Source organism: Tribolium castaneum, chromosome 8 (assembly GCF_031307605.1).
Source record: "Tribolium castaneum strain GA2 chromosome 8, icTriCast1.1, whole genome shotgun sequence".
Taxonomy (NCBI): Eukaryota; Metazoa; Arthropoda; class Insecta; order Coleoptera; family Tenebrionidae; genus Tribolium; species Tribolium castaneum.
The window spans coordinates 12,462,685-12,475,817 of record NC_087401.1 but is presented as its reverse complement, the minus strand read 5'-3'; the positions used below and the strand labels follow the sequence as shown (position 1 = coordinate 12,475,817).

Sequence of the window (13,133 nt, the reverse complement as noted above, 5' to 3'; positions counted from 1 at the left end):
TATACAGGGTAGGTATAAGACTTAGAGCAAAAACCAAAAAAGTATGAAAATGCGTAATAAATTATCTATCTCCACGTAAAAACCTGCTCCAGCCAACCGTTCCGATTACAGAGGCATTTTTAGTTCTTCATTAAAAAAATATATAACTCAAAAACTAAAAGGCTTAGAACAAAACGGTTTGTTCCAGCAAATTCTACGCTTCATTGTACGTACTATACTGATTTTTTACCTTTGAATTTTTGAAATTTTTTAATAATAATAACAATAATAATAATTATGATTTATTCTCATCAACAATATTGCAGTATTTTATAAGTTCTCAAATAAAAATATGGTCATACGTGTACAACTGTATATTCTACAACTGTAGGATATACAGGGTAGGTATAAGACTTAGAGCAAAAACCAAAAAAGTATGAAAATGCGTAATAAATTATCTATCTCCACGTAAAAACCTGCGCCAGCCAACCGTTCCGATTACAGAGGCATTTTTAGTTCTTCATTAAAAAAATTTATAACTCAAAAACTAAAAGGCTTAGAACAAAACGGTTTGTTCCAGCAAATTCTACGCTTCATTTTACATACTATACTGATTTTTTACCTTTGAATTTTTGAAATTTTTTAATAATAATAATAATTATGATTTATTCTCATCAACAATATTACAGCATTTTATAAGTTCTCAAATAAAAATATGGTCATACGTGTACAACTGTATATTCTACAACTGTAGGACATACAGGGTAGGTATAAGACTTAGAGCAAAAACCAAAAAAGTATGAAAATGCGTAATAAATTATCTATCTCCACGTAAAAACCTGCGCCAGCCAACCGTTCCGATTACAGAGGCATTTTTAGTTCTTCATTAAAAAAATTTATAACTCAAAAACTAAAAGGCTTAGAACAAAACGGTTTGTTCCAGCAAATTCTACGCTTCATTTTACATACTATACTGATTTTTTACCTTTGAATTTTTGAAATTTTTTAATAATAATAATAATAATAATTATGATTTATTCTCATCAACAATATTACAGCATTTTATAAGTTCTCAAATAAAAATATGGTCATACGTGTACAACTGTATATTCTACAACTGTAGGACATACAGGGTAGGTATAAGACTTAGAGCAAAAACCAAAAAAGTATGAAAATGCGTAATAAATTATCTATCTCCACGTAAAAACCTGCGCCAGCCAACCGCTCCGATTACAGAGACATTTTTAGTTCTTTATTAAAAAAATTTATAACTCACAAACTAAAAGGCCAAAACGGTTTTTTCCACCAAATTCTATGCTTCATTTTACGTACTATACTGATTTTTTACCTATGAATTTTTGAAATTTTTTAATAATAATAATAATAATTATGATTTATTCTCATCAACAATATTACAGCATTTTATAAGTTCTCAAATAAAAATATGGTCATACGTGTACAACTGTATATTCTACAACTGTAGGATATACAGGGTAGGTATAAGACTTAGAGCAAAAACCAAAAAAGTATGAAAATGCGTAATAAATTATCTATCTCCACGTAAAAACCTGCGCCAGCCAACCGTTCCGATTACAGAGACATTTTTAGTTCTTCATTAAAAAAATTTATAACTCACAAACTAAAAGGCTTAGAACACAACGGTTTCTTCCAGCAAATTCTACGCTTCATTTTACGTTAAAAACAAATATATGCTCTAAGCTCACTGCTTGGCTGCACTTAAATTCATATTATTTGCGAGTTAAATATTACTCTTAATTTAAAACTTTAAATTCTAAGATTAAATCAGTAATTAAAAACTTGGGGTGTGAATAAAATGAAACTTTCATTTTTATTTCATTTCCTGTTAGTACTCTAGCAACTTTTATACGGTTTTTATTAGTTATTTAACAGAGCACATAATAATATTTTGTTTGGTTTTTTATTACTCTTATAATCGGGATTATAAAGCAACAAACCACATACTTGTTTTCAAAGCAGCAAAATAAAATTTTCTGCTTTAACAACAATAATTACTAATTCATTTATTAATGAGGGAAAATGACAAAGTTTTATTTGTTCAATAAAATCTAAAAACAAAAAATACAGAAATATATTCCGGTAATAGTTTTTGAAAATATAGAATTTAGAGTATTAAATACGTACAGGTTTCTTTAATATAGTAAAAAGTGACAAAAATACAAATTTTCATAAAGTAGTATATAAGGACGTCTTGTTGCATTTTACGAAAGAATAAACAAAGTGCTAATTTAGAAACTATAGCTGAAAAAAAATTTTGAAAGACCTCCAACACTAAGCTGACAAACAAAGTAATAGAAAATTTAAACTCAATCTTCCTATCACCTCTTTGGATCCTTCAGCGAATAACTATTTTTGATATAAACGTTGATATAAACGTTTTTTTTAATAAAATTTTTACGAAAAGCTTTTCCCATAACACTGTACAGTCACATTCAAAAAGAATGACACCCCTACAAATCTTTTCGATGTGTTACAGTTAATAAACTACCCTGTTTGTTGAAATTTATGACCTAAAAGATTTTTGTCGGACTTTTGCTACCAGCCAGCTTGGTAAAGGTGTCATTCTTTTTGCTCGTGACTGCACCTACTAACGTGCAGTCTGTCCGTCTGTATTAAAAAGCAGAGAATTTCAACGCGTTTACTGGACAGAAATCCAAAATTCACAAAATTTTGACAAAACCAAAAACAAATCAAATTTGTAGACATGTGCCAATTTTTTCACGAGAATTTTGACTTGAGAAAGTCTGTCGATAAAAAGAACACACTTTACTTGACTTAAAAGTGAATTACTATGAGATATTTAGCTATTTCATTCCAAATTTTGAGAAAACCAAATGCAAAAATTTTAAAACTTGAGGAAGATTTGAATCTGATGATCAGACATCCGTTTATTCAATCTTCCGGATTGGTTTTCTATTACCAACATAAAATCATTTCCGAATTCTTACATTTAAAATAAACAGGTTTTTTGTATTAATAATTTTTTGGAACTTAGTTTTTTTGTATTGTACTTTATAAATTTATAAAATCATTGGCAATTTTGACAAGTATTCATCGAAAATTTTATTTATTAAATTTTGGTGGATGCGCCGGGAAAAAGAATTCGATCATTCCAATTGTAAAACAAGATAAAGCAAACAAAATAAAACATTAATTCAATAGTTTATTTTATCTTCTTTTACTTTATCTACTTTTACAATTGGAATGATCAAATAATTTTTTCATTTTTTCCCGGCGCATCCACCAAAAAAAAAAACAACAAAAAAAACGTGTTAGACCTAAATTAGTATCTAATCAACATAAGATAATAGTAAAAAGAACTGTACTGCTTATTAAAGTGGTAAAACAAACAAAAACAAAAAATTAATGAAAATAGAAACTAAAAAATAATGCTTACAGGAAATAGGTATTTTTCCTGTATTTAAAATACGAGCAGCAAAAACGAAATTGATGACGGACGGGACACAAACAAAATTTCAACATTCCATCATTTTTATCGTTAAATAATCGTTATATGATTCAAACTTTTGAGACTTAGAAAATTAAGTGCAAAAATTTTAAAATTTGCCGATGATTTAATCTGATGATCAGACATCCATTTATTCAGTTTTCCGTGGTTTTCTGTTACCAACATAAAATCATTCCCGAATTCTCACATTTAAAATAAACAGGTTTTTTGTATTAATTATTTTTTGAAACTTAGTTTTTTGTATTGTACTTTATAAATTTATAAAATCATTAACAATTTTGACATCAAGTATTCATCGAAAACTTTATTTTATAAATTCAGTGTAATATTAAATTTTGGTGGATGCGCCGGGAAAAGAATTCGATCATTCCAATTGTAAAACAAGATAAAGCAAAAGAAGATAAAACATTAATTCAATAGTTTATTTTATTTTCTTTGCTTTATCTCGTTTTACAATTGAAATGATCGAATTCTTTTTCCCGGCGCATCCACCAAAAATAAAAACAATGTTAATTTAAATAAAGTTTTAAGACGAATTTAAACGAAAGTTCTATATTTCAATAGTTAGGTTATTCACCTACAAATAAAATAGACACGTAAAAAATCCTATAAAAATCACTTGTCCGTCTTAATTTTTTTTTCCAAATGAGCCCTAAAAAAAAGTAACACAAATAAAAAAAACGTGTTAGAACTAAATTAGTATCTAATCAACATAAGATAATAGTAAAAAGAACTGTACTGCTTATTGCAGTGGTAAATTAAACAAAAACAAAAATTTAATGAAAATAGAAACTAAAAAAATAATGCTTACAGAAAATAAGTATTTGTGTATTTAAAATACAAGCAGCAAAAATAAAATACAAATTGATGACGGGCGGACACAAACAAAATTTCAACATTTCAACATTTTTATCGTTAAACAATCGTTATATGATTCACACTTTTGAGACTAAGTGCAAAAATTTCAAAATTTGACAAAGATTTAATGTGATGATCAGACATCCGTTTATTCAGTCTTCGGTAAAATCATTCCCGAATTCTCACATTTAAAATAAACAAGTTTTTTGTATTAATTATTTTTTGGAACCAAGTTTTTTTTGTATTTTACTTTATAAATTTATAAAATCATTAGCAATTTTGACATTAAGTATTCATCGAAAACTTTATTTTATAAATTCAGTGTAATATTAAATTTTGGTGGATGCGCCTGGAAAAAGAATTCGATCATTCCAATTGTAAAACAAGATAAAGCAAAAGAAGATAAAACATTAATTCAATAGTTTATTTTATTTTCTTTGCTTTATCTCGTTTAACAATTGAAATGATCGAATTCTTTTTCCCGGCGCATCCACCAAAAATAAAAACAAAGTTAATTTAAATAAAGTTTTAAGACAAATTTAAACGAAAGTTCTATATTTCAATAGTTAGGTTATTCACCTACAAATAAAATAGACACGTCAAAATTCCTATAAAAATCACTTGTCCGTCTTAATTATTTTTTTTTCCAAATGAGCCCAAAAAAAGTAACACAAATAAAAAAAAACGTGTTAGAACTAAATTAGTATCTAATCAACATAAGATAATAGTAAAACGAACTGTACTGCTTATTGCAGTGGTAAATTAAACAACAACAAAAATTTAATGAAAATAGAAACTAAAAAAATAATGCTTACAGAAAATAAGTATTTGTGTATTTAAAATACAAGCAGCAAAAATAAAATACAAATTGATGACGGGCGGACACAAACAAAATTTCAACATTTCAACATTTTTATCGTTAAACAATCGTTATATGATTCACACTTTTGAGACTAAGTGCAAAAATTTCAAAATTTGACAAAGATTTAATGTGATGATCAGACATCCGTTTATTCAGTCTTCGGTAAAATCATTCCCGAATTCTCACATTTAAAATAAACAAGTTTTTTTTATTAATTATTTTTTGGAACCAAGTTTTTTTTGTATTGTACTTTATAAAATAATAAAATCATTGACAATTTTGACAACAAGTATTCATCGATTACTCACAATGCCCGAAATTGTGATTTCGCCACTCGTCGACAGAGGGAGCAAATCCGTAAGGAGAGTCTGTTCCAAGGCCGTCTCGATCTCTTCCAACGTACAATTACTATCACTGTCATTTTTCCGCCACCAATAATGCCCATAAGTCCCCATAATAATCCACTGGTACTTCCGCCCATACATTTCCAACTTGTAGGCCTCACAAAAAATCATACGCGCCCACCTTTCGTTAAAATTCCCTAAAATAATTCGCGTATCCTTCTCCTTGAGTTTACTCAGCGCTGTGGTGACTTCATTTGTAAAACTCTGAGTCTCGGCCACCGAATAGGACAAAGTGTCCAACTCGGCCACTAATCTGTAAGAAAAAATCAAGTTGGTGACACTGATTACATCGAAGTGCCAACTTAATTTCAAAATCAGAGCCCACTTGTACCTGTTATGCGCGAGCGAATATCTGGGCTCGTTCTGGTAGATGGTGCCAACCCTGGTCCAGTTAAATTCTTTCAAAAGTGACAGTCTTGGCGAATTGAAGGCGTTTTCCGACGGAACAATTCGGAAAAAATTCGGGAAATTGTCTTTAGTGAACATAGGATGCGTGTCGGCATACGACAGCTGCAAAATCTTTCGTGAATTTTGATTTTTTGGGGATTAGTTAGTTCATTACTTGTGTCAGATGCCAGTGTTTGGACGCTTTGGCGATGGGGTCGGTGACGTGTGTACAGGCAGCCCCGAACAGCATGAGTTTGTGGGGGCCGCTGTGCATCATGTCGAAGAAGGCTTTGACCCCCACGGCGGCATTGCACTGGAAAAGTGGACAGTTAGGGAGAGATTGAGAGAGAAATCGATTCGAGTGACGCCAAAAATGGAACGTAAACAGGAAGGTTGTTTTGTGACAAACAAAGATTGGGCTTATTGCCAAAAATAATTTTGGTGAAGGCGGTGCCTCGAATTCGAGGCGTAATCGGGTTATGTGAGCGGATTCTTTCAAATTCGGTTTAATGGACGAGTGACGTAGATTGGGGGCGAAAGGCGGCAAGGAAATAATATTAATCAGCACTTTTGTTAAGCGAAATATCCAACTTTCGTTTAAATTCATCGGAAAACTTCATTTTCTAAATTTTGTGTAGTATTCAATTTTGGTGGATGCGCCGGGAAAAGAATTCGATCTTTCCAATTGTAAGACTAGATAAAGCAAATAAAGATAAAATAAATTAATGTTTTATCTTCCTTTGCTTTATCTAGTTTTACAATTGGAATGATCGAATAATTTTTCCCCGGCGCATCCACCAAAATTAAAAACATTGTTGATTTTAAAAAATAATTTCTTACGACGAATTTAAAGAAAAGTTCAATGTTTTAATAAGTAGGTATTCACCTACAAATGAAATAGACACGTAAAAAAACTATAAAAATCACTTGTCTGTCTTAATTAATTTTTCTCCAAATGAGCCCTAAAAAAGTAACACAAATTTAAAAGAAAACGTGTAAGAATTAAATTAAAATTTATTCAACATAGCCTAATAGTAGAAAAAACTATAAAGCTTATGAAAGAGGTGAACCAAACAAAAACCAAAATTTAATAAATATAGAAACTAAAAAAATTATGCTTGCAGTAAAAAGGTATTTGTGTAATGAGATAAAATCTCGAAATAAAATCGTAAATAAAAAAACAGTTTTCTAAAGAATTATAAAAAGATTTTGTAAGATTTGATAAAGAATTGTCGGTATTTATTTGAGTACAGAAAAGTTAGAAAATTCCCTACCGATGAAATTGAAACAATGAAAATAATAAATAGACTACATATAAAAACAAAAATTATAAAAATTACAACTTAGTTTGAGTGGTTATTTAAAAATTTCAAGTAAAAAATAATAAAACATCGCCATTCCATTATAACGGACGGGACACGACACTTTGCACAAATTTCTTGATTTTATTTTCAATTTTTATGAACAATATTAGTAGAAGTCAATTTTTCTTTAAAGAAACTTAGTACAAGTCAAACTGTTTGCAACCCACAATTGGAACCTATATCTAAAATTAAAAATACGAGCAAGAAAACGAAATACAAATTGATGACGGACAGGACACAAAAAAATTTCAACATTTCAATCGTTATAAAATTCTGTTAATTAAAAAAAACTTTAAATCCAACAATTATTTTTGGAGTAAAAGGTGGACTTTGTTCTTCCGATTAATTTACTTTTACACACGACGGACGGGACAAGAAATTCTGTGTAAGAAAATAACTCTAAAAAATTTATTCAGACAGGGTTTAGTTATAAAAGACTTAAAAAATATCAAAATTAGATCATGGAAATTAAAATTTCTTGGTCTCGTTTAATGACGTACAAATAAGAGCAACATTTAAATGTTTTCAAGAACGGATGGGACAACAAAATTTGCGAAGATAAAAAAATAAATATTATTAATCAATTCTCATTTTAAATACACAAGAAAAAAACATTACAATGAAAGAAAGTTGGTAACAGATTTGTAAAAAAAAATAACTTTTCAAATGAAATAAGAGAAAGAAAAAAAATTGAAAAGTAATTTGTTACCTACGATTCATACGAGCTCTAAAAGTGCAAGCAAATAAAAATTTGTATCGTAATTCATCACTAATATAAAAAATCACCGCAAAGTTTATTGATACGATAATAATTTTTATTATTCCTCCTTGATCTAGTTAGAAAGTAGAATATTATTACTGGGACAGAAAGAATGAAATGTTTCAAAATATAAGAACAAAATACAATAAAAAAATTGAGCTTTTTACTTAACATTTTACCGAAGATTCTTGCTACAAAAAAATCAATCTGAAACTTGCGCAATTTTAGTTAGAATATTTATATAAAATCGTCAGTTTAGTTGTACATTTAAATATTACAGCGCTTTTTCTACAAAATGATCAATATAATTAAACACAAATTAATTAAAAAAGCCTCTTCATTAACTTTGATGAATGCGTAGGGTAATTAGAATGATAATTATAATATTTAATTAAACAGTAATTACCCAGGTCTGCAAATTTCACAATTTGGAAGAAAGAAGTTTATTACTAAACTAATTGTCTTTCTATGAAAATAACGACAGTTTATAATCTCCATCACGTTAAAATTTTCGCCAAAACAAATTGTTAATTATACATAGCTAAATTACAAATACCTCAAAAAGGTAAAAAAGTGCCAGAAAGCCTTGAAGATTTTTTGTCTTCTATCTCAGCCTTTAATAAACAATTTTCTTAAAACGTTCCAGATTTATTTGTTCAAACAAATGTTAAAAAAATAATATACCATATTCAATTTTGGTGGATGCGCCGGGAAAATAACTCACTTTTTTTTAAGATTTTGTTCGGTGAAGAAAACTGTAAACTCTTAAGATGTAAAGTAAAAATAAAATGTAAAGTACGCAAAAAGGAATCGAAAAAACGATATTTTCTAGGATTGGTTGTTGAGAAAATAGGGAATGTATTGCAAAAATACCTTCAAGTCGAAGATTAATCAAAGACGTTACATGTTATAGTAGAATTAGATTAAATATAGAAAAGCGTATAACATGTGAATATAATTTTTTGGTTAAAACGTGCATTAATTTGTTAGTTTTTTTTTTTTGGTTAAAACGTGCATTAATTTGTTAGTTTTTTTTTTGGTAGAAAATTCTAGCGATAGACAAAAATTGTTACAATTAACATCAAATATTTCAATATTAAAATAGATCGCGTTTTTTGGTGGATGCGCCGGGAAAATTTTGAAAAATATCACAACTGAATATAATGTAAAATCGGAAACAGTTTTAAAAAAACTGTTTTTGAATTCCGCCTTTAACTGTGCCTAAAATTAGGTACAAATTACAGGTGAAAATACCATGTCCTTTTCATTATTGATAAAATAAATGAAAGACTGAAGCCAACCCTTGTTATCAATTTATAAACCTTTGACCTTGCCCTACTCCAAATCGAGCACAACTTTTTTAAACCTCAAAAAATCGCCAACAACCTTCCTGTTTGCGCAATTTCAACTTCCGGTGTAAACAACCTCCTAGCCTGAGCGCCCCCTTGCTGCCTCGGCACGACACCGGGCTGGGAATGCAGCGAACGGACTTGAAAAAACGAAATCCGCCGCAACTGTCTTCCCGACCCCATGTGGCGCCCCCATGTCCCTGCGCCCCCACTCACCATCGTATCGTTCCACCACATGTGCAGGCGGTAATTGCTGAGGATCGAGTGGTCGTTGACGTGGTCCAAGGCCAGCTTGACGCTCGGCATCACCCCGCGCCCTACAACACTGGGGCTAGAAAATGGGGGCTGTAGGGGCTGCGCTACCTGTCTCCGAGTTCTCGACGCCCTTGCCGAAGGGGAAAAAGCCGGCGATGTAGACGTCGTGGCGGCGGGCGTCCAGGTTGGGCCGCTGCGCCCCCACGAGGCACAGCAGCGCTAGCACTCGCACGCAAACAAGCATCACTAGGGGGCCGAGGCCCGGGCTCCGACGCGCTGGGACATTTTCGAGTGCACGCTTACACTGGGGCTGTATTGATTTTGGTGCTGGGTGCGCTACGGCGCAACGCCGACTGATTTATTTAGTGGGGAGGCGTTAAGGGGCAAGCACCCACAGGTAGAGGCGATAATAACGAGAAAGAAAACCAAAAAAATCAAAATATTGCTAAAAATGCTAACGCAATTTTGGTGGATGCGCCGGGTTATTTCCTTTCGAAGTCATTTTTTAGTACAATTTGTCGATTATTTAGCCCGTGTTGTTGCGACTACGGAGAACTATGAGTTAGGAGACGAAACGAAATACAAATTCGCAGGACTTTCTGAACCCAAAAATCTAACAACTAAAATTTTATAAATAAAAAACATGAAAAAAAATTATTAAAATTTGCGCATAACTATATTTTTCAAAATCTTGCGAATAAGGTTAAAGATCCAAGAAAAACGTTAAAAAAATTCTAGAAAAATAAATATTTTTAAAAAACAGTTTAGACCCTTCAGAGTTCTAAGACGCAGCGAAGAATTCGAGTTAATTTACCGGTGAATAAGTCAGGTCAAAAAGTTCTAATTTTTTAGTTTTGGTGGGTGCGCCGGGTTATTTCCCTTCGAAATTATTTTTTAGTACAATTTGTCAATTATTTCGCCCGTGTTGTTGCGACTACGGAGGACCATGAGTTAGGAGACGAAACGAAATACAAAATCGCAGGATTTTCTGAACTCAAAAAACTAACGACTAAAATTTTATAAATAAAAAACATACATGAAAAAAATTATTAAAAATTTAAAATTTGCGCCTTCCTATGTATTTTTCAAAATGTTGCAAATACGGTTAAAGATCCAAGAACAACATTAAAAAAAATTCTAGAGAAATAAATTGTTTTAAAAAACGGTTTAGACCCTTCAGAGTTCTAAGACGCAACGAAGGATTTGAGTTATTTTACCGGTGGTCAGGTCAGGTCAAAAGTTCTTATTTTTCAGTTTTGGTGGATGCGCCGGGTTATTTAACTCCGAAGTTATTGTTTAGTACAATTTGTTGATTATTTCGCCTGTGTTGTTGCGTCTACGGAGAACTATGGGTTAGGAGACGAAACGAAATACAAAATCGCAGGATTTTCTGAACCTATAAAACTAACGACTAAAATTTTAATAAAAAACATAAAAAAAATTATTAAAAATTTAAAATTTGCGCATTCCTATATTTTTCAAAATGTTGCAAATACGGTTAAAAATCCAAGAAAAACGTTATAAAAAAATTTCTAGAGAATTAAATTGTCTTAAAAAACGGTTTAAATCCTTCAGAGTTCTAAGACGCAACGAAGGATTCGAATTATTTTACCGGTGACCAGGTCAGGTCAGGTCAGGTCAGGCCAGGTCAAAAAGTTATAAATTTTCAGTTTTGCGCCGGGTTATTTCCCTTCGAAGTTATTTTTTAGTACAATTTGTCAATTATTTCGCCCATGTTGTTGCGACTACGGAGAACTATGAGTTAGGAAACGAAACGAAATACAAAATAGCTAAATTTTCAGTATCCAAAAAAATTAACGGCTAAAATTTTTATAAAAAACATGAAAAAATTACTTGAAATTTAAAATTTGCGCATTCCTATATTTTTCAAAATGTTGCGTATACGGTTAAAAATCCAAGAAAAACGTTAGAAAAAAAATTCTAGAGAATTAAATTGTTTTAAAAAACTGTTTAAAACTCTTCAGAGTTCTAAGACGCAACGAAGGATTCGAGTTATTTTACTGGTGGTCAAGTCAAGTCAGGTCAGGTCAGGCCAGGTCAGGTCAAGTCAGGTCAAAAATTACTAGATTTTTTTTTTCAGTTTTCAGATTTTTTTCAGAATTAAATAAAACAGTGACCGCATTTTAAAAGATTTTCTCCTTTTCAGTCAGAGTAGAAGAATGTATGCAGAAATGTAAATCGGTTTCAAAAATGTTACTTAACTATTCTTTCTCGTAACGCAAAATATTTTTATTTTTGATTACATGATAACCCAGTCAGGTTTATAAACCAATTAAAACATTGATTCAAAAGTGACGAACAAACTTTCCTATGGTGATAAAAAACGTTGAGTTAAGCACAAAAAAATAAAGTCAGATTTTTTTGCAAACTAAAGTCAAAAAATATTATCTGAAGCACCAAAAACTTAACTTAAAAAATTTAATTTTGAAGAGCTGTATCTCCTGCAAAAAGGCTCAAATATATTTTTGTCAGAGGAACTTTCAATTCAGTTTGATGTCCTTTATCAGCACCCGAAAGATTATCCGGTACTTTTGAATCAGCCTGTATAGTTTAAAATAAAAAAATCTGTTTTCTAACGTCACAGAAGTATATAAGAAAATAACATAACAACTTGCTATTCTGGCATTTTAAAAGTGTCAAATTATAAATAAATAATAATACAACTGCAACAAGTTTTGACATACTTTGACCTTTATAAAAAAAAGTTTTATAAAATTTTTTCAAATTAGATTGGCAACATTACTTTTAAAATGTAGGTATGAACGATATGTAGAGTTGCCAACTTACTCAAAAAATGCTCTAATGTGCACTTTTTATTGGAAGATTGTTAAATGAAGCGTAATACAGGGTGATTCAAAAAGATTTTACTACTGTAAATTTTTTCACAGTTAGTGCAATTTTGGCAAATTTAAGAATTAAATAAAAATTTTGTTTTATATTATTTTTCTCTTTTAAATGTTTGTTTTTAGGCCCAGATTTGTCACATAGTTTACTTTTATTTTGTTAAAGCGTCCAACAAAGTAAATTCTTGATGCCTTCTCTCAATAATGAATAATTGTGACGTAATCAAAGCTTTGACTATTCAAAACTTAAAATAGACCGGACACGAGACATTTATTAGTGAATCGATCGTTTAAAAATTTAGTTCATCTATTTTAATAATAACAGATAAAATTGTTATCTAAACTTTTGAAAAGCCGATCAATTGCAGGAATCTTCACTCATTTAAATTAAAAAGCGCCATCTTGTAAGCACCTTCACGCCACTTTTAAGTTCCAATTTGACGTAAATTTTAATGCTGCAATCACATATGAATACAATTTCCTTGATTACAAATAAGAATCGATTGTTGTTTCAATTAAAATTTCTATTTTCAAAAGAAGTCA

The 13,133-nt window shown here is 30.5% G+C and overlaps 1 protein-coding gene and 1 non-coding gene across 2 annotated transcripts in view; both read right to left on the bottom strand.

The window, feature by feature from the left end:
- The window catches only part of GABA-B-R2 (metabotropic GABA-B receptor subtype 2), a 37,012-nt gene extending 26,958 nt beyond the window's left edge, over positions 1-10,054 (bottom strand). The window contains exons 1-5 of the mRNA XM_064358380.1: positions 9,835-10,054; positions 9,688-9,788; positions 6,174-6,311; positions 5,943-6,121; positions 5,516-5,864 (exon numbers count right to left, since the gene is read on the bottom strand). Of these exons, the coding sequence (XP_064214450.1) occupies positions 5,516-5,864; positions 5,943-6,121; positions 6,174-6,311; positions 9,688-9,788; positions 9,835-9,970 (903 nt within the window). The 5' untranslated portion in view covers positions 9,971-10,054. The remainder of the gene's footprint in view (positions 1-5,515; positions 5,865-5,942; positions 6,122-6,173; positions 6,312-9,687; positions 9,789-9,834) is intronic.
- Positions 9,538-9,708, bottom strand: Mir3049 (microRNA mir-3049). Its single transcript, NR_038696.1, has one exon. It is a non-coding gene; the product is annotated as a microRNA mir-3049 (primary transcript).
- Positions 10,055-13,133: the final 3,079 nt, after the last annotated feature.